This window comes from Pongo pygmaeus, chromosome 10 (assembly GCF_028885625.2).
Source record: "Pongo pygmaeus isolate AG05252 chromosome 10, NHGRI_mPonPyg2-v2.0_pri, whole genome shotgun sequence".
Taxonomy (NCBI): domain Eukaryota; kingdom Metazoa; phylum Chordata; class Mammalia; order Primates; family Hominidae; genus Pongo; species Pongo pygmaeus.
The window spans coordinates 122417009-122442260 of record NC_072383.2 but is presented as its reverse complement, the minus strand read 5'-3'; the positions used below and the strand labels follow the sequence as shown (position 1 = coordinate 122442260).

Genomic DNA, 25252 nt, shown 5'->3' with positions numbered 1-25252 from the left:
GTGAAACCCCGTCTCTACTAAAAATACAAAAAATAGCCAGGCATGGGGGCAGGCACCTGTAATCCCAGCTATTCGGGAGGCTGAGGCAGGAGAATCGCTTGAACCCAGGAGGCAGAGGTTGCAGTGAGTGGAGATTGTGTCACTACACTCCAGCCTGGGTGACAGAGTGAGGCTGTCTCAAAAAAAAAAAAAATACAAAAAAATACAAAAATTAGCCGGGAGTGGTGGCAGGTGCCTGTAATCCCAGCTACTCAGGAGACTAAGGCATGAGAATTGCTTGAACCTAGGAGGTGGAGGGTACAGTGAGCTGAGATCGCCCTACTGCACTCCAGCCTGGGCGACAGAGCAAGACTCTGTCTCCAATTAAAAAAAAAGAAAAGAAACAAACAAACAGTATCCTTCATTAAAAATTAAAGTTCTGGTAAAATTAGCCAAACTGAGCCAGTCGCAGTGGCTCACGCCTGTAACCCCTGCACTTTGGGAGGCCAAGGCAGGTGGATCACCTGAGGTCAGGAGTTCGAAACCAGCCTGGCCAACATGGTGAAACCCCATCTCTACTAAAATACAAAAATTAGCCAGGCATATGGTGGTGGACACTTGTAATCCTAGCTACTTGGGAGACTGAGGAAGGAGAACTGTTTGAACCCAGGAGGTGGAGGTTACAGTGAGCCAGATTACACCACTGCACTCCAGCCTGGGTGACAGAGCAAGAATCCATCTCAAAAAAAAAAAATCAGCCAAACTCTACGTAACTTATTTGGCTGCATCACAATTGGAAAGTTTAATTATCAAAAAAAAAAAAAAGGAAAGAAAGCAAGAAGTGAAAATGCTGTGCCCTAAAAAGTTCTTTGACTGGCCAGGCGCGGTGGCTCACACCTGTAATCCCAGCACTTCGGGAGGCCAAGGCGAGCGGATCACCTGAGGTCGGGAGTTCACGACCACCATGACCAACAGGGAGAAACCCCATCTCTACTAAAAATACAAAATTAGCTGGGTGTGGTGGCGGGTGCCTGTAATCCCAGCTTCTCAGGGGGCTGAGGCAGGAGAATCGCTTGAACTCAGGAGGCGGAGGTTGCAGTGAGCCGAGATCATGCCATTGCACTCCAGCCTGGGTGACGAGAACAAAACTCTGCCTCAAAAACAAAAAAAAAGAATTCTTTAACTATCAAACATTTAAGAAAAGGTTCATGGAAGCTGGAACTAGAAGGGTCAGTGGAACTCAGAGAATCCAGGACTGTGGAGGAGCAGGCTCAAGGTCACAAGGAGCACTCTAAAGCCCAGCAAGACAGAACGAGGAACAAATGAAATGCTCCTGGCAGATTTTTCTAACTATTGTGAACCTTTTTAAATGACTAACAAAAATATACACTCTGAGGGTATATATTACTTGTAAGAAATGACATATCAGTTTCTGAAGAAATGACGTTGAAGTGTAACATTAAATACCTGTATCGGTGATGAATTTGTCTAGGTCAGTTGCTTCCTCATAGATTACTTTTGGTGTAACTATGCCTAAAGAGATAACATAAATTAACTTCCACAGGCGTACACATGGCCTACCACGATCACACTTATTCAAAGTATAGCTTATCAAGCAAATATGGTAACTGCAACTGCCCAGGGTGCCGACTACAAAACTCTCCCCACTCCCCAAAAACCATCAGATGGGAGTCCCCAACCTCTTAGCATCTAATTATAACTGAGGAAGAAAATCCACAACAAACACACAAACAAACAAAAACCAGGGTCACTGTGACATAAAAACAAATATGCAGTTCACTGCTGGTGGCAATACAAAATGGTGCAGACACTGTAGAAAACAATTGGCCGGGCGCAGTGGCTCACGCCTATCATCCCAGCACTTTGGGAGGCCGAGGAGGGCGGATTGCCTGAGGTCAGGAGTTCCAGACCAGTCTGGCCAAGATGGTGAAACCTCGTCTCTACTAAAAATACAAAAAAATTAGCCAGGCGCGGTGGCTCACGCCTGTAATCCCAGCACTCTGGGAGGCCGAGGTGGGTGGATCACCTGAGGTCAGGAGTTCGAGATTTGCCTGGCCAACATAGTGAAATCCCATCTCTACTAAACTTCGTCTCTACTAAAAATACAAAAATTAGCAGGGCGTGGTGGCGGGTGCCTGTAATCCCAGCTACTCGGGAGGCTGAGGCAGAAGAATCGCTTGAACCCAGGAGGTGGAGGTTGGCTGTGAGTCGAGATCGCGCCATCGCACTCCAGCTTGGGGGACAAGAGCGAAACTTCGTCTCAAAAAAAAAAAAAAAAAAAAAAATTAGCCAGGTGTGGTGGCACACGCCTGTAGTCTCAGCTACTTGGGAGGCTGAGGCAGGGGAATCGCTTGAACCAGGAAAGTGGAGGTTGCAGTGAGCCGAGATCACGCCACTGCACTCCAGCCTGGGTGACAGAGCGAGACTCCGTCTCAAAAAAAAAACCAAAAAAACAATTTGGTGGGTCCTCAAGAAGTCATATTAGCAGTTCCACTTCTAGGTGTCTACCCAAAAGAAATAAAAACACACATCTACGCAAGAACTTGGACACGAGTGTTCATGGCAGCGCTATTCACAACAGTCAGAGATGAAAACAACCCACATGTCCATCAACTGATGAACGGACAAACACAATGTGCTCTGTCCATGCGACAGACTATGATTCAGCCATAAAAAGGAATGAAGCGCTGCCACACGCTACAACACGGATGAACCATGGAACACCATGCTAAGTGAAAGAAGCCAGACACAAAAGGCCAGCCACATAGTGTATGATTCTATTTCTAGGGAACACTCAGAATAAGCAATCCATGGAGACAGAAAGCAGACTGGTGGCTGCCAGGGGCTGAGGGAAGAGGGGTAGGGAGTGACTGCTAATGGGTACAGATGCCCTTCTGAGGTGATGAAACGTTCTGGAACTAGAAAGAGGTGATGGTGGCACAACAGTGTGGAAGGTACTAATGTCAATGAATTGTACACTTTAAAATGGTTAATTTTGGCGGGACGCGGTGGCTTACACCTGTAATCTCAGCACTTTGGAAGGCCTAGGAGAGTGGATCACCTGAGGTCAGGAGTTCAAGGCCAGCCTGGCCAACATGGTGAAACCCCACCTCTACCAAAAACACAAAAATTAGCCAGGCATGGTGGCAGGCACCTGTAGTCCCAGCTACTCGGGAGGCTGAGGCAGGAGAATCGCTTGAACTTAGGAGGCGGAGGGTGCAGTGAGCCGAGATCGCGCCACTGCACTCCAACTAGTGTGATGGAAAAACAAACAAAAAGGCTAATTTTATGTTATTTGATTTTACTTCAATTTCAAAATAATTAATATGCAATATGCTGTCTTATGGAACTAAACTTTTTCCAAAGAAAATAATTGGCAGTTAAAATATTATTTGAAGTTGAACCAGTAGAAATGATTTATATTCTCATGAGATCATACTTTATATTCATGTTTGGGTCTGTGTTCTTTTTTCAAAGAAATGTAACATACCTCCTAAGGCAACATTCTTTATCTTCGCCTTGATAATACCATCTCGTTCTTGGTATAGTTCCAAATTAGTAACGCATTTAACATCAAAATTGTGAAGAAATGCCACTGGGGCGTTCTGCATACACTGCCCAGCCAGGGACACCTGAGGGAGAAGGGCAAAGCCAACAGATTTATGGCCTCTCTCCTAATCATACAAAATAGATCAGCATCCCTTAAAAATGTTCTTTCTGCAGCCTGCTCCCATTGCTGGTTTGGTTTCAGCAACGGCAAGTTCACCGACTAGATGACCCGCTTTAGCAAAACATCTAACTGATTTGCCCATCAAGGTCTGGAAGCCACTGGTTGTGGAGTCACAGTAAATATTATCTAATAAAAAACAAAGAAAATCCCTTGTCCTGTTCTATTTAGTTTGCAGAGACATGACTATATTTAACTTCATGTTCTCTCTCTCATCACAACCAGAGTTTAATACCATAATAATGGATTCACATGAATAGGAAAGAGAAACTTTCACCTCCTATGCTTTCTTCCCACAAATACCACTCCTCATTATGTTGAACTTAAAAAAAAGATTTCAGGTTGGGAGCAGTGGCTCACACCTGTAATCCCATCATTTTGGAAGGCTGTAGTGGGAGAATCATTTGAGCCCAGGAGTTCAAGACCAACCTGGGCAACATAGCAAGACCCTGTCTCTACAAAAAGTAAAAAATTAACCGGGCATAGTGGCATGCACCTATAGTCCCAGCTACTTGGGAGGCTGAGGTGGGAGGATTGCTTGAGCCCAGGAGATGGAGGCTGCAGTGAGCTGTCACTACACTCACTGCACTCCAGCCTGGGTGACAGAGGAAGACCCTGTCATTCATTCATTCATGCATTCATACATAGATATAGAAATGATTCCATATACAACCTTACAGCCTTAAAATATTTTTCAAAATTCTAGAATGGTAAATAAAACGATGTATTTATCTAACTATTGTTTTTTATACTGGACCCTACTTGAGGATAGTGAGTGGGAAGAGGGAGAGGATCAGAAAAAAACTATTGGGTACTTGGCTTAGTACCTAGGTGACAAATAATCTGTACAACAAAACCCCATGACACAAGTTTACCTATATAACAAACCTGCACATGTAGCCCTGAACCTAAAATAAAAGTTTAAAAAGAAAAAGAAGTAAAGAATGATAGTTACTGCTAGCCAGGCATCGAGGCTCACACTGTAATTCCAACACTTTGGCCAAGGCAGAAGAATTTCGAGGCCAGGAGTTTAAGACCCACCTGGGCAACATAGTGAAACCCCCATCTCCACAGAAAAATTTTTGGCTGGGCACAGTGGCTCAAGCCTGTAATCCCAGCACGTTGGGAGGCCAAAGTGGGCAGATCACTTCAGCCCAGAAGTTAAAAAGACCAGCCTCGGCAACATGGCAAAACCCACCTCTACAAAAAATTAGCCAGGAATGGTGGCGTGTGCCTGTAGTCTCAGCTACTTGGGGAGCTGAGGTAGGAGGATCACCTGAACGTGGGAGGTCAGGGCTGCAGGGAGTTGAGATCACGCCAGTGCACTCCACCCTAGGTGACAGAGCAAGACTATGTCTCAAACCAAAACAAATTTTTTTAATTAAAAAAAAAAAAAAAAGACTCATGCCTGTAATCCCAGCACTTTGGGAGGCCGAGGCAGGCGGATCACCTGAGGTCAGGAATTCGAGACCAGCCTGACCAACATGGAGAAACCCCGTCTCTACTAAAAATACAAAATTAGCTGGGCGTGGTGGTGCATGCCTGTAATCCCAGCTACTTGGGAAAGCTGAGGCAGGAGAATCGCTTGAACCCGGGAGGCGGAGGTTGCGGTGAGCCGAGATTGTGCCATTACACTCCAGCCTGGGCAAAAACCGCGAAACTCTGTCTCAAAAAAAAAAAAAAAGAAAAAGAATGATAGCTACTTCCATGGAAACTTATAGAAAATCTTTTAGTTTTATTTTGTAAGTTCACTCTGAGTTTTAAGCAAAGACAGTGATTAAGAGTGACTATATATTTTATTAATATGGAGAACATAAACAGTTAAGTCCCTGAAAGGTAGAAAGGAGGAAAATAAGTAAGTTAAAAAGAGATTTTAAAGAGAAATATGACTTAACAATAGGACAGGAAAAATAAAAGAAGGGTCTAGTGGCCAGGCGTGGTGGCTCATGCCTGTAATCCCAGCACTTTGGGAGGCCGAGGCGCTCGGATCACAGGGTCAAGAGATCGAGATCATCCAGGCCAACATGGTGAAACTCCGTCTGTACTAAAAATACAAAAAACTGGCTGGGTGCGGTGGCACACGCCTGTAGTCCCAGCTACTGGGGAGGCTGAGGCAGGAGAATCACTTGAACCCGGGAGGCAGAGGTTGCAGTGAGCCGAGATCTTGCACTGCACTTCAGCCTAGGCGGTAAGAGCGAGACTCCGTTTCAAAAAAAAAAACAGAACGGTCTAGCATACTAATATTGCAATGATTACCTGCGGAATAGTGAAATATGCCTTCTTTACAGTCATAATGGGATCTCCTTGTTTGTAACCAAAGTCTGCAAAGTCTTTCGCATCAGTATCCACATATACTTCAAAGGAAGAGTCCTGCTTGGGGGAACTGAAAATCAATAAGAAAGGCTGAATAGTTTCAGTTATCTGCAAAAACACAATTCTGCCTTAATGTTGTTCTTTACTCTTGTTTTCTGAGACGGAGTCTCACTCCGTCACCCAGGCTGGAGTGCAGTGGCGCGATCTTTGTTCACTGCTACCCCTGCCTCCCAGGTTCAAGCAATTCTTGTGCCTCAGTCTCCCGAGTAAGCTGGGATTACAGGTGCCCACCACCATACCTGGCTAATTTTTTGTATTTTTAGTAGAGATGGGGTTTCGCCACATACCCAGGCTCATCTTGAACTCCCAACCTCAGGTGATCAGCCTGCCTCAGCATCCCAAAGTGCTGGGATTACAGACGTGACCCACTGCACCCAGCCTCTTTGTTTTGTTTTGTTTTGTTTTGTTTGTTTTGGGCCAGAGTCTCGCTCTGTCGCCCAGGCTGGAGTGCAGTGGCGCAATCTTGGCTCAAGCTCCACCTCCCGGGTTCAGGCCATTCTCCTGCTTCAGCCTCCCTAGTAGCTGGGACTACAGGCGCGTGCCACCATGCCTGGCTAATTTTTTGTATTTTTAGTAGAGACAGGGTTTCACCATGTTAGCCAGGATGGTCTCGATCTCCTGACCTCATGATCTGCCCGCCTCGGCCTCCCAAAGTGCTGGGATTACAGGCGTGAGCCACCGCTCCCGGCCTACTTTTTAATTACAAAAACCATAGATATAAATTTTTAACAATCCCAAACTGTAAAATACAGAACATTAAAATCTCCCATGAGCCACCACTCCTTTGCCTCCCCTAAAAAAGCACCATAAGCTGTTTTCAATGTCAATCAATTTCTTTTCAATGAGGCCCAGTTTTTTCAAATAATGCAAAATAAATTGGCTAACTGAAATCTAGAATTGAACCCTTTAGGCACCGAACCTCTGGAGAGGGGTTGGGAAAAACGTGACCACGTTATAGGGCCTACTAGAGTATGGCCCCACCAGGGCGGGAGAACAATGCCCCATCCCAGGCGGCTGCTCAGACACTTACACAGCACCATGATAGAAGTAACCAAGGAAGGGTGTGTTGGCAAGGGGCGACTGCACACACAGAAAGGGAAACCAATTGGGGACACCACGTGTCATCGTCCCAGCAGAGCAGAGCTGATCAAAAGGAGGACTGACATCTCCTCCAAACACGCCGGTGAAGCAGGACTGTCTGAACAGCTTTGTTAAATTTGATGAGCATTCCTGGAAGACAAACATAAAGACAGGAGCTGTGACCGCGGTCAGGATCTCCTGGCAAGTGTGACGAATGCTAACTCTTATTTAAGTAAGCAAGAAAACCTATAATCTGTGTCTCATCTAAAAGTGCCTTGTGCCCACAAAAAGTAAAATAGTTCTAGAATTTCTTTTGTCAATTCCCCAAATAAGCCTCCAAGTCAGAAACTTCAAGCATTCAAGGGAACCATAGTTTTACTAAGGACATGAGATACTCCCAGTAAAACAAAAGAAGAAAAGATAGTACAGAATAGATCTCAAATGAAGACAAAAACATAGTAAACCTCCTTTCTTAATTGTCATCACCATTCAAACTCTTAGCCCAGAAAAGCCTCCAGACATTTAGAGTGAGGGGAAATGTTCCACATTCCACAAGGATCCTCCAGGCCTTCACTAGATTATAACATGACCCAATTAATGTCATCAAGAAATTGCTTGGGGCTGGGTGCAGTGGCTCACACCTGTAATCCCAACACTTTGGGAGGCCGAGGCAGGTGGATCACTTGAGGTCAGGAGTTTGAGACCAAACTGGCCAACATGGTGAAGCCCTATATTTACTAAAAATACAAAAATTAGCCAGGTATGGTGGTGGGCACCTGTAATCCCAGCTACTCAGGAGGCTGAGCCATGAGAATTGCTTGAGCCCAGGAGGCAGAGGTTACGGTAAGCCGATATCACACACTGCACTCCATCCTGGGAAACACAGTGAGATTCTGTCTCAAAAAAAAAAAGAAATAAATAAATTACTTGGACTGCATGCAGTGCGTCGCGCCTGAAATCCTAACATTTTGGGAGGCTGAGGTGGAATGAATGCTTGAGCCCAGAAGTTTGAGACCAGCCTAGGCAACATAGAGAGACTCAGCCCCGACAAAATTAAAAAAAAAAAAAAAATTAGCTGGCCATGGTGGTGCACATCTGTGAACCCAGCTACTCAGGAGGTTGAGGAAAGGACTGCTTGAGTCCAGGAGGCTGAGGCTGCAGTGAGCTATGATTGGGCCACTGAAGTCCAGCCTGGGCAACAGAACAAAACCCTGTCTCTTAAAAAAAAAGAAAAGACCGGGCGCAGTGGCTCACACCTGTAATCCCAGCACTTTGGGAGGCTGAGGCAGGCGGATCACCTAGGGTCAGGAGTTCAAAACCATCCTGGCCAACATGGTGAAACCCCGTCTCTTCTAAAAATGTAAAAATTAGCAGGGTATGGTGGTGGGTGCCTGTAGTCCCAGCTACTCAGGAGGCTGAGGCAGGAGAATCGCTTGAACCCAAGAGGAGGAGGTTGCAGTGAGCTGAGATTGCGCCACTGCACTCCAGCCTAGGCGACAGAGCGAGACTCCATCTCAAAAAAAAAAAAAAGAGTAAAGTACATCATACATTTGGCTCAGGTATCATTAGAATTGTCAAATGCCCCTCCTTCTCTTCCTTCCAGGCCACGCTGTGTCCCATGTCTGACTCCCTTTTGCATGTGTTGTGCTGTGTACTACAGTACCAGCCCCTGACGTCCTTTAGTATTCTGGATCAGTGACGTCTTCAGATAACCACAATGCAGCAGCACTTTATACACCATCAATTTTTAATTTGAATTGCTCTTATTTCAAACAACAGATCACTTCTCTACCATCAATAAACAAAGATTCAGGACATAATTTAACTTACAGCTCTCTGGATCCTTCGTGAAACAAGGAAAAATACAGATGAATATCTGAATCAAGTAACTTCTCTTTTTTTTGAGACGGAGTCTTGTTCTGTCACCCAGGCTGGAGTGCAGTGGTGTGATCTCTGCTCACTGCAACCTCTGCTTCCTGGGTTCAAGTGATTCTCCTGCCTCAGCCTCCCAAATAGCTGGGATTATAGGTGTGTGCCACCACACCTGGCTAATTTTTTTATTTTTAGTAGAGACGGGGTTTCACCATGTTGGCCAGGATGGTCTCTATCTCCTGACCTCATGATCAACCCGCCTCGGCCTCCCAAAGTGCTGGGATTACAGTCGTGAGCCACCGTGCCCGGTCGCTGTACTTTACTCTTTTAATTAAATTTAATTGTTCTTAGGATAATTTTTAGTGTAAAAATCACAATATTGGCCGGGTGTGGTGGCTCACGCCTGTAATCCCAGCACTTTGGGAAGCCAAGGTGGGTAGATCACTTGAAGTCAGGAGTTCGAGGCCAGCCTGGTGAACATGGCAAAACTCGTCTCTACTGAAAATACAAAAATTAGCCAGGTGTGGTGGTGCACGCCTGTAATCCCAGCTACTCAGCAAGCTGAGGCAGAAGAATTGCTTGAACCCGGGAGGTGGAGGTTGCAGCGCGCCGAGATCGCACCACTGTACTCCAGCCTGGGTGACAGACCAAGACTCTGTCTTAAAAAAAAAAAAGAATGACAATATTAATGCAGACCCTAAACTTCCCTTTCCTGGTTTGTGAAACCAACCATGAATGATAGGACACTTAAAAATTTGCTAAGAGGGTGGATCTTATGTTAAGTGCTTTTACCACAAAAGGAAACAAAACAAAACAACAACCAAAAAAACCAAAGGAAACCTTTGGAGGTGAGGGGAAAGCATACGGTATTGACTGCGTGGATGAGCTCATGGGTGTGTACTTATCTCCAAACACATATTCAAGGATACTTTGAATATCTGCAGCTTTTTTATGCCAATCATACGTCAGTGAAGCTGTTTTAAAAAAATAAACTTGCATTTCCCAGTGGGGAAGTAAAAAACCAACGAAACATTAACTGTCCTCACCCAAAAACGAGAGGGACTTGGGACTTGGGTACTAGTAAATTTCTTCTTTTGCAGTTCTCATTCCCCTTAAATTTAAATAAGAACAAAAAATGTGGCCAGGCGCAGTGGCTCACGCCTGTGATCCCAGCACTTTGGGAGGCCGAGGTGGGTGGATCACGAGGTCAGGAGATCAAGACCAACCTGGTTAATACGGTGAAACCCCATCTCTACAACAAAATACAAAAAATTAACTGAGCATGGTGGCATGCGCCTGTAATCCCAACTACTCAGGAGGCTGAGGCAGGAGAATCGCTTGAACCTGGGAGACGAAAGTTGCAGTGAGCCAAGATCGTGCCACTGCACTCCAGCCTCGGCAACAGAGCGAGGCTCCATCTCAAAAAAAATTTTAAATGTGCTTCAGTGCTTCTTCTTGATAGGTTAAAAAAGAAAGGTTAAAAATAAAAATAAAAATAAGAAAAGGCCAGCCATGGTGACTCACACCTGTAATCCAGCACTTTGGGAAGTCAAGGTGGGCAGATCACTTGAGGCCAGGAGTTCAAGACCAGCCTGGCCAACATGGCGAAACTCCATCTCTACTAAAGACACAAAAAATTAGCAGGGCATGGTGGCTCACTCCTGTAATTCCATCACTTTGGGAGGCCAAGGCGGGAGGAATGCTGAAGCCAGGAGGCAGAGGTTGCAGTGAGCGGAGACTGCACCACTGTACTCCAGCCTGGGTGACAGAACAAGGCTCTGTCTCAAAATAATAATAAAAATAAATAAATAAATAGAATAAGAAAAAAAGATTAATCAAAAATTATTATTATTTTTTTTTTGAGATGGACTCTCACTCTGTCGCCCAGGCTGGAGTGCAGTGGTACGATCTTGGCTCACTGCAACCTCTGCCTCCTCGGTTCAAGTGATTCTCCTGCCTCAGCCTCCGGAATAGCTGGGACTACAGGCACCCGCCACCACGTCCAGCTAATTTTTGTATTTTAGTACAGATGGGGTTTCACCACGTTGGCCAGGCTAGTCTCTAACTCTTGACCTCAGGTGATCCACCACGTCGGCTTCCCAAAGTTCTGGGATTATAGGCGTGAGCTACTGAGCCCGGCCAAACATTTTTTAAATGTGTATTTTGCTAGGATCAAACAATGGTTTCTGAAATATGACACCAGAAATACAAGCAACAGAAGAAAAAAATGAGATAAATTGGACTTCATCAAATTTTTAAGTGTCTGTGCCTCAAAGGACAACAAGAAAAAAGACAACCTGGCTAGGCACAGTGGCTCAACCCTCTAATCCCAGCACTTTGGGAGGCTGAGGTGGGCGGATCACTTGTAGTCAGGAGTTCGAGACCAGCTTGGCCAACATGGTGAAACCCCATCTGCACTAAAAATATAAAAATTAGCCAGGCATGGTGGCGTGCGCCTGTAATCCCAGCTACTCAGGAGGCTGAGGCAGAAGAATCCTCCTCCTTGGGAGGCGGAGGTTACAGTGAGCTGAGATCACATCACTGCACTCCAGCCTGGGTAACAGGGTGAGACTCTGTCTCCAAAAACAAATAGAAAAAATAAGTGGACAACCTATACAATGAAATAAACTTTTTGTAAATCATGTATCTGATAAGAAACTAGGGTCTGGACCAGTGGCTCACATCTGTAATACGAACATTTTGGAAAGCCGAAATGGGAAGATAGCTTGAGCCCAGGAGTTTGAGACCAGCCCTGGCAACATTGCAAGACCCCATCTCTATTAAAAAAAATTTTTCTTAAGTAGCCAGGCATGGTGGTACATGCCTGGAGTTCCAGCAACTTGGTAGGCTGAGGTGGGAGGAGAGCTTGAGCCTGGGAGGTCAAAGCTGCCATGAACCATGATTGTGCCACTGCAGTCCAACCTGGGAGACAGAGTGAGATCCTGTCTCAATTTAAAAAACAAAAATAAGGCTGGGAACAGTGGCTCACACCTGTAATCCCAGCCCTTTGGGAGGCCGAGGAGGGCGGATCACCTGAGGCCAGGAGCTCGAGACCAGCCCCGCCAACATGGCGAAACCCCGTCTCTACTGGAAATACAAAAAAAAGAAAAAAAAATTAGCCAGGCATGGTGGCGGGCGCCTGTAATCCCAGCTACTCGGGAGGCTGAGGCAGGAGAATCACTTGAACTTGGGAGGCGGAGGCTGCAGTGAGCCAAGATCACGCCATTGCCCTCCAGCCTAGGCAACAAGCGCGAAACTCCATCTCAAAAAATAAATAAAAAATAAATAAAACAAACAAAAAAAAGAAACTAGGATCCAGAATATATAGTGAACCCTCTTACAATTCAGCAAAAAGAGAGCCCAATTTAAAACATGGGTGAAGGGTATAAACAGACATTTCTCCAAAGAAGATATACAAATATCCCATAAGCACATGAAAAGATCTACATCATTTGCCACTAGAGAAATACAAATCAAAATCACAGTGAGGGCAGGGCATGGTGGCTCACGCCTATAATCCCTGAACTTTGGGAGGCTGAGGCCAGAGGATTGCTTGAGCCCAAGAATTCTAGACCAGCCTAGGCAACACAGCAAGACCCCACCTTCACAAAAAAACACAAAAATTAGCTGAGTGTGGTGGTGTGCACCTGTGGTTCCAGCTACTTGGGAAGCTGAGGTGAGAGGATCACTTGAGCCTGGGAGGTTGAGGCTGCAGTGAGCTGTGATTGCACCACTGCATTCTATCCTGGCGACAGAGCAAGACCCTGTCTCAAAAATTTAAAGAAAAAAACAAAGAAGGAAATCATGAAGAAATATCAGTTCACACTTACTTGCATGGCTGTAACCAAACAGACAAATAATAACAACTGTTGGTGAGGATATAGAGAAATTATAACCCACATACATTGCTGATGGGAATTTAAAATGGTGCAACTGCTTCAGAAACTAGTTCCTCAAAAGGTTAAACATACAGTAATAACGCAACCCAGCAACTCCACTATATATATCCCCAAGAGAAATGGAAACGTATGTTCACACAAAAACCTGTCCACAAATGTTCACAGCGGCACTATTCATAACAGCCAAAAAACAGAAACTCAAATGTCCATTAGCCAATAAACAGATAAGAAATACGTGATATATCCATACAATGGAATAGGATTCAACCACCAAAAATGAATGAAGTGGTAACGGCTGCTACAAGGTAAAAGAACGTTAAAAGCATCATGCTAAGTGCAAGAAGAAAGTCACTGGAGACCACATATTGCATGATTCCATATATGTGCAATGTCCAAAATGGGCAAATTCATGGAGACAGAGGCAGATTCACGGAGGCCTTGGATGAGGGATGGACATAGGAATGGCTACAGGGACACATGATTTCTTTCTGGGGTGGTAGAAACGTTCTGAAGATAGATTGTGGTGATGGCTGTACAACCGTGTAAATTTACTAAAAATCACTGAAAAACTGTGTTTTCTTTTTTTTTTTTTTTTTTTGAGAGAGAGTCTTGCTCTGTCGCCTAGGCTGACATGCAGTGGTGTGATCACAGCTCACTCCAGCCTTGACCTCCTGGGCTCAAGCGATCCTCTCAGCCCAGCCTCCCGAGCTGGCACTACAGGCCTGCACTATCATGCCCAGCTAATTTTTGTAGAGATGGGGTTTTGCCATGTTGCCCAGGTTGGTATCCAACTCCTGAACTCAAGCGATCCACCCACATCGGCCTCCCAAAGTGCTGGGATTACAGGCATAAGCTGCTTCGCCAGGCCTGATCTTTCTTATTCTTTCTTTTTTTATATTTCTTAAAGGTTTCTAAATAAATATTATTAAAACCATCCCCTCAGTATGATCTTCACAATCATGATTTTATCAAAAGAGATATTCTTTCCTTCTTCCAAAAACTAGACTGACTATGCCAAATAAGAAAATACTCAATTTAGGCCCAGTGCAGTGGCTCACTCCTGTAATCCCAGCACTTTGGGAGGCCGAGGTAGGCTGATCACCTGAGGTCAGTAGTTTAAGACCAGCCTGGCCAACATGGTAAAACCCCGTCTCTACTAAAAATACAAAAATTAGCCAGGTGTGGTGGTGCACACCTGTATTTCCAGCTACTCGGGAGGCTGAGGCACAAGAATCACTTGAATCCAGGAGGTGGAGGTTGCAGTGACTCGAGAACATGTCACTGCACTCCAGCCTGGGCAACAAAGAGAGACTCTGTCTCAAAAAAAAAAAAAAAAAGAAAGAAAGAAAAAAAAAAGAAAATAGAGTTTATATGTCGTATATGCTCTAAGTCTAAAAGAAAAGTAAGGCCGGGCATGGTGGCTCATACCTGTAATCCCAGCACTTTGGGAGGCCGTCTCAAAAAAAAAAAAAAATTTACTCAAAAGTTGTGTGATCTTTTTTTTTTTTTTTGAAACGGAGTTTCGCTCTTGTTGCCCAGGCTGGAGTGCAATGGCACAATCTCGGCTCACTGCAACCTCCACCTCCCTGGTTCAAGCGATTCTCCTGCCTCAGCCTCCCAAGTAGCTGGGATTACAGGTGCCCACCAACACGCCTGGCTAATTTTGTATTTTTAGTAGAGATGGGGTTTCTCCATGTTGGTCAGGCTGGTCTCAAACTTCGGACCTCAGGTGATCCGCCCACCTTGGCCTCCCAAAGTGCTGGGATTACAGGCATGCGCCACCGCGCCCACCAAAATTTTAAAATTTAAAAAAATACTCAATTTGGGCTGGGCGTGGTGGCTCACACCTGTAATCCCCGCACTTTGGGAGGCCGAGGCGGGCGGATCCCGAGGTCAGGAGATCAAGACCATCCTGGCTAACACGGTGAAACCCCGTCTCTACTAAAAATACAAAAAATTAGCCAGGCGTGATGGCGGGCACCTATAGTCCCAGCTACTCGGGAGGCTGAGGCAGGAGAATGGCATGAACCCAGGAGGCAGAGCTTGCAGTGAGCCAAGATCGTGCCACTGCACTCCAGGCTGGGCGACAGAACAAGACTCCATCTCAAAAAAAAAAAAAAATACTCAATTTGAAAACAATTTGCCATAGAAAACATAATCTCAGTTTTGGAAGACCATCCCTTAAAAAGCTGTTGGGGCAAGGCATGGTGGCTCACACCTGTAATCCCAACATTTTGGGATGCCAAGGTAGGAGGACTGTTTGATCCCAGGAATTTGAGACCAGCCTGAGCAACATGGCAAAATCCCATCTCTATGAAAGATATAAAACAATTAGCTGGGTGTGATGGTGCATGCCTGTGGTCCCAGCTACTCAGGAGGCTGAGGTAAGAGAATCACTTGAGCCCGGGAGGTCGAGGCTGCAGTGAGCCATCATCCCATCACCATACTCCAGCCTGGGTGACAGAGCAAGACCCTATCTCAAGAAATAAAAAATAAAAAAAGCTGTTGGTGGAACTGCTGGTGTTCTCACAGGTAGCATAACTTTTGTGCCCAATAACCAAAGAACATACCTGGTCACAGCAGCAGCGAACATCACAGGCTCCAGCTGTTAAATTACAAGGACAAGGGCCAAGGGGCTGATACACCTGGTTAGGAATGACAGTCACGTTCTCTGAAAAGTACACACAACAGAAAAATTCAGCTAAGAAACATTCCGACAAAGCACGGTCACATTTTTGACATTCAAAAGAAAGCTGAATTATCGGCCAGGCGTGGTGGCTCACACCTGTAATCCCAGCACTTTGGGAGGCCAAGGGGGGTGGATCACGAGGTCAGGAGATCGAGACCATTCTAGCTAACACGGTGAAACCCCGTCTCTACTGAAAATACAAAAAATTAGCTGGGCGTGGTGGCGGGCACCTGTAGTCCCAGCTACTCGGGAAGCTGAGACAGGAGAATGGCGTGAACCCGGGAGGTGGAGCTTGCAGTGAGCCGAGATCGTGCCACTATGCTCCAGCCTGGGCAACAGAGACTCCATGTCAAAAAAAAAAAAAAAAAAAAAGAAAAAGAAAAAAGAAAGCTGAATTATCTTGTTTTGTAAATCATTATTACCAAATATTCGACATTAAGGAATCCACGAAATATATGAGGCCTGCATCTACCACTCCAACAAAAACCCAAATATAAGAAAACATGCCAGTTACAATGAACCAAAGAAGTCATAGTTGATCTAGAAGATAATCAATTGACTAAGAGTCACAAGTTAGTATATACATAACATACTGATTTTAGGTTGGGCGGGGTGGCTCACACCTGTAAACCCAGCACTTTGGGAGGCCAAGGTGGGCGGATCACCTGAGGTCAGGAGTTCAAGACCAGCCTGGCCAACATAGTGAAACCCTGTCTCTAATAAAAATACAAAAAGTAGCCCAGGCTACAAAAAACAAACAGATAAAATTAACTTAATATATTTTACTAAACCTAACATATCCAAAATAATATCACTGCAACAGGCAATCAATGTAAAAATTATGAATGAGCTATTCCACATTCTTCGTTTCACATTAAGTCCTCAAAAACTGGTGGCTGTTTAACAGTTACAGCACATCTCAATTAAGACCCATCCCCTTTCAACTGTCCAGTGTCCAGACATGGTTCATGGCTGTGGTACCCAACAGTGCAGGTGGGACAAATGTGGTCTGACCACGAGCGTATGGGGGGCTGGGTTATGCAGGGATGATACAGTGAGACACAGCAGCCTCCCTGAGGGACTCGCACTCTCAGAGGGAGGAGACAGGTAAAGAGATCATGTGACCATAAAGGGTAAACACTGAAGTGGATCTGCCATGGGAACCCAGGGAGGGCACGTGGCTTAAAGGGCTGGGCGTCAGGAAGACTTGCAGAGAGAGAGAATGCGCTGAGCCTGAAACACACGTGAGTTTGTACAGGCAGCCAGGCACGGTGGCTCACGCCTGTAATCCCAGCACTTTGGGAGGCCAAGGCGGGGGGATCACCTGAGGTCAGGAGTTCGAGACCAGCCTGACCAACATGGAGAAACCCCATCTCTACTTTAAAAAAAAAAAAAAGAGTTTGTACAGGTAAGAGGGGCTACTGGAGAGCTGCAGGTGGAAGACAGAGGGCGCGGATGAATAGGGGGAACACTGTGGTGCAGGGGAGAAGGTGGCGGGTGTGAATGGGACAAGGCCAGAGAAAGCAGCTCAGGAGAAATGCTAAAGAGGTAAACATTGGCAGGCCCCGTTGTTTATAACTCTTCAGGATATTACAGGTTTCCGAACTTGTTTTCCTCTTTGAAGAGGAATATGTTACACGACATTTCAGCCTCCTAACTCAGAATCCAGTGATAGTAATGCTTTGGGTTTCTCTCTAATCATTCATCAGATAAAAGTTTCATTCTGCTGAATTTTACTTTTGCATTTGCTACATGTTAGAAAACCATGCAGGAACTATTTGTTTAAACCCCACATAACAGTTAACTGTAATGACACAATAGGTGAAGTATCTAAAGAACAACTAACGATCTGTTCTATGCTGTAACATAGCAGAAGGTCAATGATACATCAATGGTATCCAGAACAAGGAGAAGGTCCACATCGCAGACCTCATTACGTGGGTAAGGGTCTGACCCTCAGTGTTAACAAACCCATGTGACACAAGCAAGGCACTTTATTAATTAATTGATTTTTTTTTGAGACAGGGTCTCACTCCGCTGCCCAGGCTGAAGTGTGAAGTGGCACAATCACAGCTCACTGCAGCCTCAACCTCCCAAGGCTCAAGTGATCCTCCCACCTCAGCCTCCCAAGTAGCTGGGACCACAGGTGTGCACCATCATGCTCAGCTAACGTTCATATTTTCTGTAAAGACAGGGTCTCACTATGTTGTCCATGCTGGTCTCAAACTCCTGGGCTCGAGTGAACCTCCCACCTTGGCCTCCCAAAGTGCTGGAATTACAGGCGTAGTACATGAGCCACCACCCCCAGCCACAAGACACTTCAGAATAGGGTTTTACTATGTGTTATACAAATAGATGTTTGTGTGTTGATTTATGTTTTCTACATTGTTCACTGGCTTCACTGTTACTGGGTATGACACATACCTCCTGTCTGTGCTTCCATTCTTTTTCTAGTTTTAATCGCTGGTTGGCTGAGTAAAAAAATTTTCATGCCTTCATGGGGTCAGAGGGGACAACTCAATCACTCATATACAAAGATGTTCAATTTTCTAAGTTTGGTATTCTAAAATATTACCTAAATATACTCAAGCAAATTTTCTTTTTTTTTTTTTGAGATGGAGTCTCGCTCTGTAGCCCAGGCTGGAGTGCAGTGGGGTGACCTTGGCTCACTGCAAGCTCCGCCTCCTGGGTTCACGCCATTCTCCTGCCTCAGCCTCTTGAGTAGCTGGGACTCCAGGCACCCGCCACCACACCCAGCTAATTTTTTGTATTTTTAGTAGAGACGGGATTTCACCGTGTTGGCCAGAATGGTCTTGATCTCCTGACCTCGTGATCCGCCCACCTCAGCCTCCCAAAGTGCTGGGATTACAGGCATGAGCCACCATACCCAGTCTTTTTTTTGAGACAAGGTCTTGCTCTGTCGACCAGGCTGGAGTACATGGAGCAATCTTGGCTCACTGCAACCTCCACCTCCTGGGCTCAAGCGATCCCCCGACCTCAGCCCCCCTCATAGCTGGGGCTACAGGCACCCACTACCACACACAGCTAATTGTCGTATTTGTTTGTAGAGACAGGGTTTTGCCACGTTGCCCAGGCTGGTCTTGAACTCCTAGGCTCAAGTGGTCCGCTCGCCTCAGCCTCTAAAAGTGTTGGGATTACAGGCATGAGCCACCACCTGGCCTCAAGCATATTTCTCAAAGGAAAAAAAGTCAGTGCTTTGAATGGTACAGCTATCATGAATCCCTTCTGTTGTTTTGGGGGGATTTTTTTTTTCATCATTGAATACGGTTTTTTTGGCTTTGTTTTGAATTTTAAGCCATAGAAAAATTTAAAACTTTTAAGTGGGTAACACACTTGCATGGTTCCAAAAAATCAAAAGCATATTAAAAAAGTCCTCACTGTCAGCTCTTTCCTGTTCCCACATCATCCTCCAACTTCGCAGCACATTATTAGCTTCTCCAACATCCTTCCAGAATTTCTTTATGCAAATGTTTTCGTTTCCACCTCCTTTATGCAAAAGATAGCACACTGTAGGCAGCCATCTGCACTTACTTTTTTCACTTCATTCATCATGGAGGCCTTTCCATGCAAGTACACTGAGGGCACAGTAGTCTGCTGAAAGGAGCTGTCAAAACTCGTCTTATCATCCTAAACTTCCAGAAGCACAAGGAGGACCACAGTTAGGGATGTAATAAGGAAAGCGGCAGTAAAGGAGTCTCCAGGTAACAGACTTTTGCTACTAAAGTCTGGAACGCTTCTCCCTCCATGCCACGTGGCCATAAAGGCAAGAGATGTCAGAGTTCGCCACAGGGGACAGGGGACATGGCGGTAGCACTCATCACAGCAGAGCCCTCTATATCAGCACATCTAGTTGAAAGCTCTTTGGGTTTAAGAACACTAACATCATGTGAGATGGAGATTAACACAAAACCATTTTCTCATGTCCAAAGATTCATGTACACAGGCATAATGATCTTTGCTGTAGCATCAAAAGCTGGGAACAGACCAGGTGCAGTGGCTCATGCCTGTAATCCCAGTACTTCAGGAGGCCATGGTGGGGGGATCACCTGGGCCCAGGAGTTCAAAACCAGCCTGGCTAACATAGTGAGACCCTATCTCTACAAAAAATGTAAAAACTAGCCAGATGTGGTGGTGCACGCCAGTAGCCCCAGCTACTATGGAGGCTGTGGCAGGAGGATCACCTGAACCAGGAAGGGTGAGGCTGCAGTGAGCCAGGATCGTGCCCTTGCACTCTAGCTCCAGCCTGGGTAACAGAGTGAGACCCTGTCTCTAAAAAAATGAAAATAAAAATAAACTTAAAAACAAGCTGGAAATGATGTAAACTTCATCAGCCTCAAACTCCTACGCTCAAGCGATCCTCCCACCTCAGCCTCCCTAGTAGCTAGGACTACAGGCAGGCACCATCATGCTCAGCTAATTTTTTAAAATTTTTTATAGAGACAGTATCTGCTGCGTTGCCCAGGTTGGTCTCGAACTCCTGGGCTCCAGAAATTCCCCCGCCTTGGCCTCCCAAAGCACTTACAGGGTGGGAGCCACTGCGTCTGGCCACCCTTCCTTTCTTCTTAAGATGCAGTCATGAGAATCAATGCACGTGCCGAGCACAGTGGCTCATGCCTGTAATCCCAGCACTTTGGGAGGCTGAGGCTGGCGGATCACAAGGTCAGGAGATCAAGACCATCCCAGCCAACATGGTGAAACCCCATCTCTACTAAAAGTACAAAATTAGCTGGGAGTGGTGGCACGCGCCTGTAGTCCCAGCTACTCGGGAGGCTGAGGCAGGAGAATTGCTTAAGCCCAGGAAGTGGAGGTTGTGGTGAGCCGGGATTACAACACTGCACTCCAGCCTGGTAACAGAGTGAGACTCCATCTCAAAAAAAAAAAAAAAAAAAGAGAGAGAGAGAATCAATGTACATAAACAAATTTCACCTTCTCCCAAAAAGGATTCAAGGTGGCTTACAAAGATGCAAACAGTAGAACAAGATCAAATAAATGTTAAATAAAATAGTACAAAATGAAATTTTTTAAAAGAAAACTAAATAAAAGAAAAATAAGTTTAGAAAAGCAAGACAGACTCAAGTGAAGTATACTTTACAAATTGCATGGCATACACTTATAATCAAACAGGTAAGCCTGACACAAATTTTTCTTTTTTTGTTTTTGTTTTTGTTTTTGAGACAGGGTCCCGCTCTGTCGCCCTGGCTGGAACGCAGTGGCGTGATCACAGCTCATTTGTAGCATCAACCTCCCGGGCTCAAGCAATCCTCCTACCTCTTCCTCCTAAGTAGCTGGGAACAACATGAAAGTTTTGACAGTCAAAGACTTCACTTGCCTGAGGCATTATGGGTCAGAGAAGAGTTGGCATAAATTTCCACTTGAATGAGTAGATGTGCTAAACAGGATGAATTACGAGATGCTGAAACCAGAAGGGTCTGGAGGATACAGGGGGACTCTGAGAAGGAATCTGTCTCATTGGAGGAACACCAGTCCAGACCTCTCTTCCACCTCACTGTCACTTCCAACACCTTCTGAAAGGAAAAGATTGCTGTATTTTTAAAGTGATTCAAAACAGGGTCTATAAGAATACATAATGGAAAACACAATAAAAGCACACATCAGCCTCCGTTCATTTTATAAAAGGGAAATGTATACAAAGATGACACAGTTATCTTCAGTTCCACCCCACAAACCTATGGTAACATGCAAGCCCTGATTCCTCTTCCTTAACATAAAAGCAAACTACTTCGGGATACTTAGAGAAAGCTAAACACAGATCTGATAAATAAACTCAGTTTATTGTACACCTTTTTAGTTTCTTTATCATCCTATCAGTGGAAGAGTAAATACACAAAAAAGTCAATGAAAACAATCCTCAGTTTATCCCAGAATGACTTTAGACATGTACATGTTCATTCCTGGGGTACAAGCAGTTTGTCTTTCTCGTCCTTTTATCTCCAGAATTGATGCTGCATATACTAGGTACCCAATAAACACTTATTAAATAGAAGATGCTTCATCTCTCCAGGTTTGCGTATCCTTACACATAAGCTCAGAGTTGGGCAAGATCAGTGGTTATGAAGCTTTTTTCTTTTTTTTGAGATGGAGTCTCGCTCGTCACCCAAGCTGGAGTGCAGTGGCATGATCTCAGCCCACTGCAATCTCTGCCTCCCAGGTTCAAGTGATTCTCCTGCCTCAGCCTCCAAAGTAGCTGAGATTACAGGCACCCGCCATCACGCCCAGCTAATTTTTGTAGTTTTAGTAGAGATGGGTTCCACCATGTTGGCCAGACTGGTCTTGAACTCCTGACTTCAGATGATCCGCCCTCCTCAGCCTCCCAAAGTGCTAGGATTACAGGCGTGAGCCACCGCGCCTGGCCAGCTTTTTCTCTTTTTTTAAGAGACAGGGTCTTGCTCTGCTGCCCAGGCTGGATGAAGTGCAGTGGTGCGATCATAGCTCTCTGCAGCCCTGAACTCCTGGCCTCAAATAATCCTCCTGCCTCAGCTCCCCCACCCCCCTCCAAGTACCTGGGACTATAGGTGTGCGCCACCCAGCTAATTTTTTTTTTTAATTGTTTTGTAGAGACGGGGTCTCGCTATGTTACAGGCTGGTCTGGAACTCCTGGGCTCAAGCAATCCTCCCGCCTCAAACTCCCAAAGTGCTATGAGTACAGGCTTGAGCCACGATACCTGGCATAAAGCTTTTTTGAATCACTGACCCATTTGATGATCTGAAGGAAACTGGTGACCCTCTCATCAGAAAAATGCACATACACACAGAACTTTACACACTATCTCACAGAGCTCACAGACCCCCTGAAATGCATCCAAGAACTCCTAACCCCAGGGTAAGGAACCCTTGGGCTGGATAAGCGTCTACCAGATCCAACAGCCCACAATTTCATGATTGTTGAGAGCATGGAGAAAGCCATGCCTTGTTAAATAAAGAGAGCACTGCAGAAACCCTAGCTGGGGGCCTCTTCACAGGCTACAGAGAAAGTTTACTTCTGGCCTTACCGCACCGGGGGTCACAGTCACGCTCCAGTCTTCCGTCTCATTGCTCAGCACTCCACACGTCGGAACTGGCAATATTCCTAAGGAAGAGAAGACCAGCATGCAAAGGCAGCAAGGCCCAGCAGCTCAGGGGGTGCATTGAGTCAGACTGCCTAGGATGGACTCACATTACAGCCTAAGATTGGGCCCTTTACAAGCTGCTTGACACTGGGACAGTGACAACCTCTCTGAACTTGTTTCTTCATTGGTCAAAGGGGATGAAAAGATATTACTGTTCTTACTAGGAAAATGGGATGATGTACGATGTTAGCTCAATGAATGCTAACCATTATTATTTCAAGCTTTCTTCGAACCTGTCCATCTGTCCTCTTTGGCCTACAGCAGCCGCCCGATCCTTTTCTCCCCATGCGACTTTGCAGAGAACAGAGGCAGGGGGCCCAAAGGATGCCACCTCTCCAGGCTCCTTGGGAGGTCTGGATCCAGTCCAACCCCCACCCTCCCCAAAAGAAGGGCCGGACTTTACCCGCCTCGTCCTGCAGCACTGCCAGGGACACGGTCACACCCTCGGTGTCTCCGACCAGGGACGCGCTGACCGCAGGGCCGGACATTCGGATAAAAGGAGGGATGAAAGCTAGGCGGGAAGGAAAGGGGCCAAGGAGGGGTTAGCAGTGGAAGAGTCACCGCCTAAGGTGTGTGTGGCGGCTTGCTTTGGCGGTCTCGACTCCCGAAGCTCCCGGGGGAGTCCAAGTCTGGCCCTTTTAACGCCCAGTCCCCTCAGCCCCGGCCCACCGAGGTCCCTGCCGCGCCGTACACACCCAGGTCCCCCCACAGCAGCCTCAGGACGCCCTGCAGAAGGAGAAGCCTCAAAAGAAGAGCAGCCGGAGGCTGGAAGCCCATGCCTTAGACCTCGCGGGCCGGGCACAGCAGAACTGCGCCCACATTAGAACCCGGGAAGAACTCAGACACGAAAACGCGGCAGCCACCGCCCCACCGCCGCCATCTTGCAAGCGAACGCCCGGAGCTATGGCAACCACCAATCGGCGGCCGGCCAGGAGGAGCGCCGCGCTGTGATTGGGCCAGTGGCAGGAGCGGGCACTCCGGCCCCGCCCACAAGGCCTAGCATTTTTGCTGCTTGACTCTGGTGGGGAAAGTGAGGGCCGAAAAACTACCTATCCGGTGCTCCACTTAGTACCTGGGTGACGAAACAATCTGTGCACTCAACCCCTGTGACACGCAATTTACCTATATAGCAACCTGTACATGGACCCCTCGGCCTAAAAGTTGAAAACATCAAAATTAAAAAGGTCCTGAAAAGCAGGAGTGCGTGTACGGCTCAAAAACGAGTTTTCCCCTACCCTGGAATTAATCCAACAATAGCCGAGAGCGAGCCTACAGACACTGGCTTCTAAATAAAAAGGGTGGGATTTGCTCCTTAATAAACTTGATTTTTATAGGGATTTTTAGGGGGTGAGTACAAAAAGGGGATGGGGCTGCCGCGCTGTTTTTATTATTATTATCTTTACTATCATTTATGATGTATTGTTTATATTTTATATTTTATAAAATACATATTTACAAAATATATATACTTTGTTTTATATATATATAAATCAGATATACATACTTGATATATATAAAATACATATAGGCCGGGTCTGGTGGCTCATGCCTCTAATCCCAGCAATTTGGGAGGCCGAGGCGGGCGGATCACGATGTCAGGAGTTTGAGACCAGCCTGATCAACATGGTGAAACCCCGTCTGTACTAAAAATACAAAAAATTAGCCGGGCGTGGTGGCAAGCGCCTATAACCCCAGCTACTCAGGAGGCTGAGGCAGGAGAATCGCTTGAATCTGGGAGGCGGAGGTTGCAGTGAGCCGCGATTGCGCCACTGCACTCAAACCTGGGCGACAGAGCCAGACTCCGTCTCAAAAATATATACATTTATTTATTTATTTATCTTATAAAATATATATGTATTTATATTTTATCTTATGTATTTATCTTTTATATAAATATAAGTATATATTTGGTAAATTTTATACTTATATTTTATAATTTTATAAAATTTTTATTTTTATAATTCTTATCATTATCATTTATTAGCACTATTGCTTTTATTATCATTCTCCTAGGTTTTTGAAGGATTTTCTCCCCCACACAGAGCTCTCAGCACTCTGAAAGCAGATCAAATCACAAAACACAAAAGAGGTTTTGCCCAGCAATAGGACAGATGTGAAAGAATCAAAATTCTGTCTGGAAAAAAATTGTTTTTCTTATATCAGTAGCCTCAGAACATTTCAAGCATTGTCACGGCTTGGGGACTGAGAGTGCAGGCTCTGAGGTCAGGCTGCCTGGCATGGGATTTCACCTTCCCTCCACAGATATTCTCAGCTGTTAAGTGACTTTGGGCAAGTCAACCTCTGTAAGTTTCAGCTTCCTCATCTATAAAAAAGGGATGATAATAATCCTTCCCTGGGGATTGCATGAGGATGAAATGAGGTAACATATCTAATGAGGTTAAACCAATGGCTGGCATAAAGTAAGCACTCAGTTAATGATCAGTTACTTGTTAACTATCAGAGA

The 25252-nt window shown here is 45.6% G+C and overlaps 1 protein-coding gene across 4 annotated transcripts in view; it reads right to left on the bottom strand.

The window, feature by feature from the left end:
* The window catches only part of TCTN2 (tectonic family member 2), a 38359-nt gene extending 14524 nt beyond the window's left edge, over positions 1 to 23835 (bottom strand). Inside the window, exons 1-9 of one of the 4 annotated variants that reach the window (XM_054444604.2) lie at positions 23484 to 23835; positions 23192 to 23299; positions 22672 to 22748; positions 20991 to 21186; positions 15522 to 15622; positions 7131 to 7330; positions 5984 to 6110; positions 3491 to 3632; positions 1447 to 1512 (exon numbers count right to left, since the gene is read on the bottom strand). In XM_054444604.2, coding sequence (XP_054300579.1) covers positions 1447 to 1512; positions 3491 to 3632; positions 5984 to 6110; positions 7131 to 7330; positions 15522 to 15622; positions 20991 to 21186; positions 22672 to 22748; positions 23192 to 23299; positions 23484 to 23565 — 1099 coding nt within the window. In that variant the 5' untranslated portion in view covers positions 23566 to 23835. The remainder of the gene's footprint in view (positions 1 to 1446; positions 1513 to 3490; positions 3633 to 5983; positions 6111 to 7130; positions 7331 to 15521; positions 15623 to 20990; positions 21187 to 22671; positions 22749 to 23191; positions 23300 to 23483) is intronic. The other 3 variants (XM_054444605.1, XM_054444606.1, XM_054444607.2) reach the window with 3 other exon arrangements.
* Positions 23836 to 25252: the final 1417 nt, after the last annotated feature.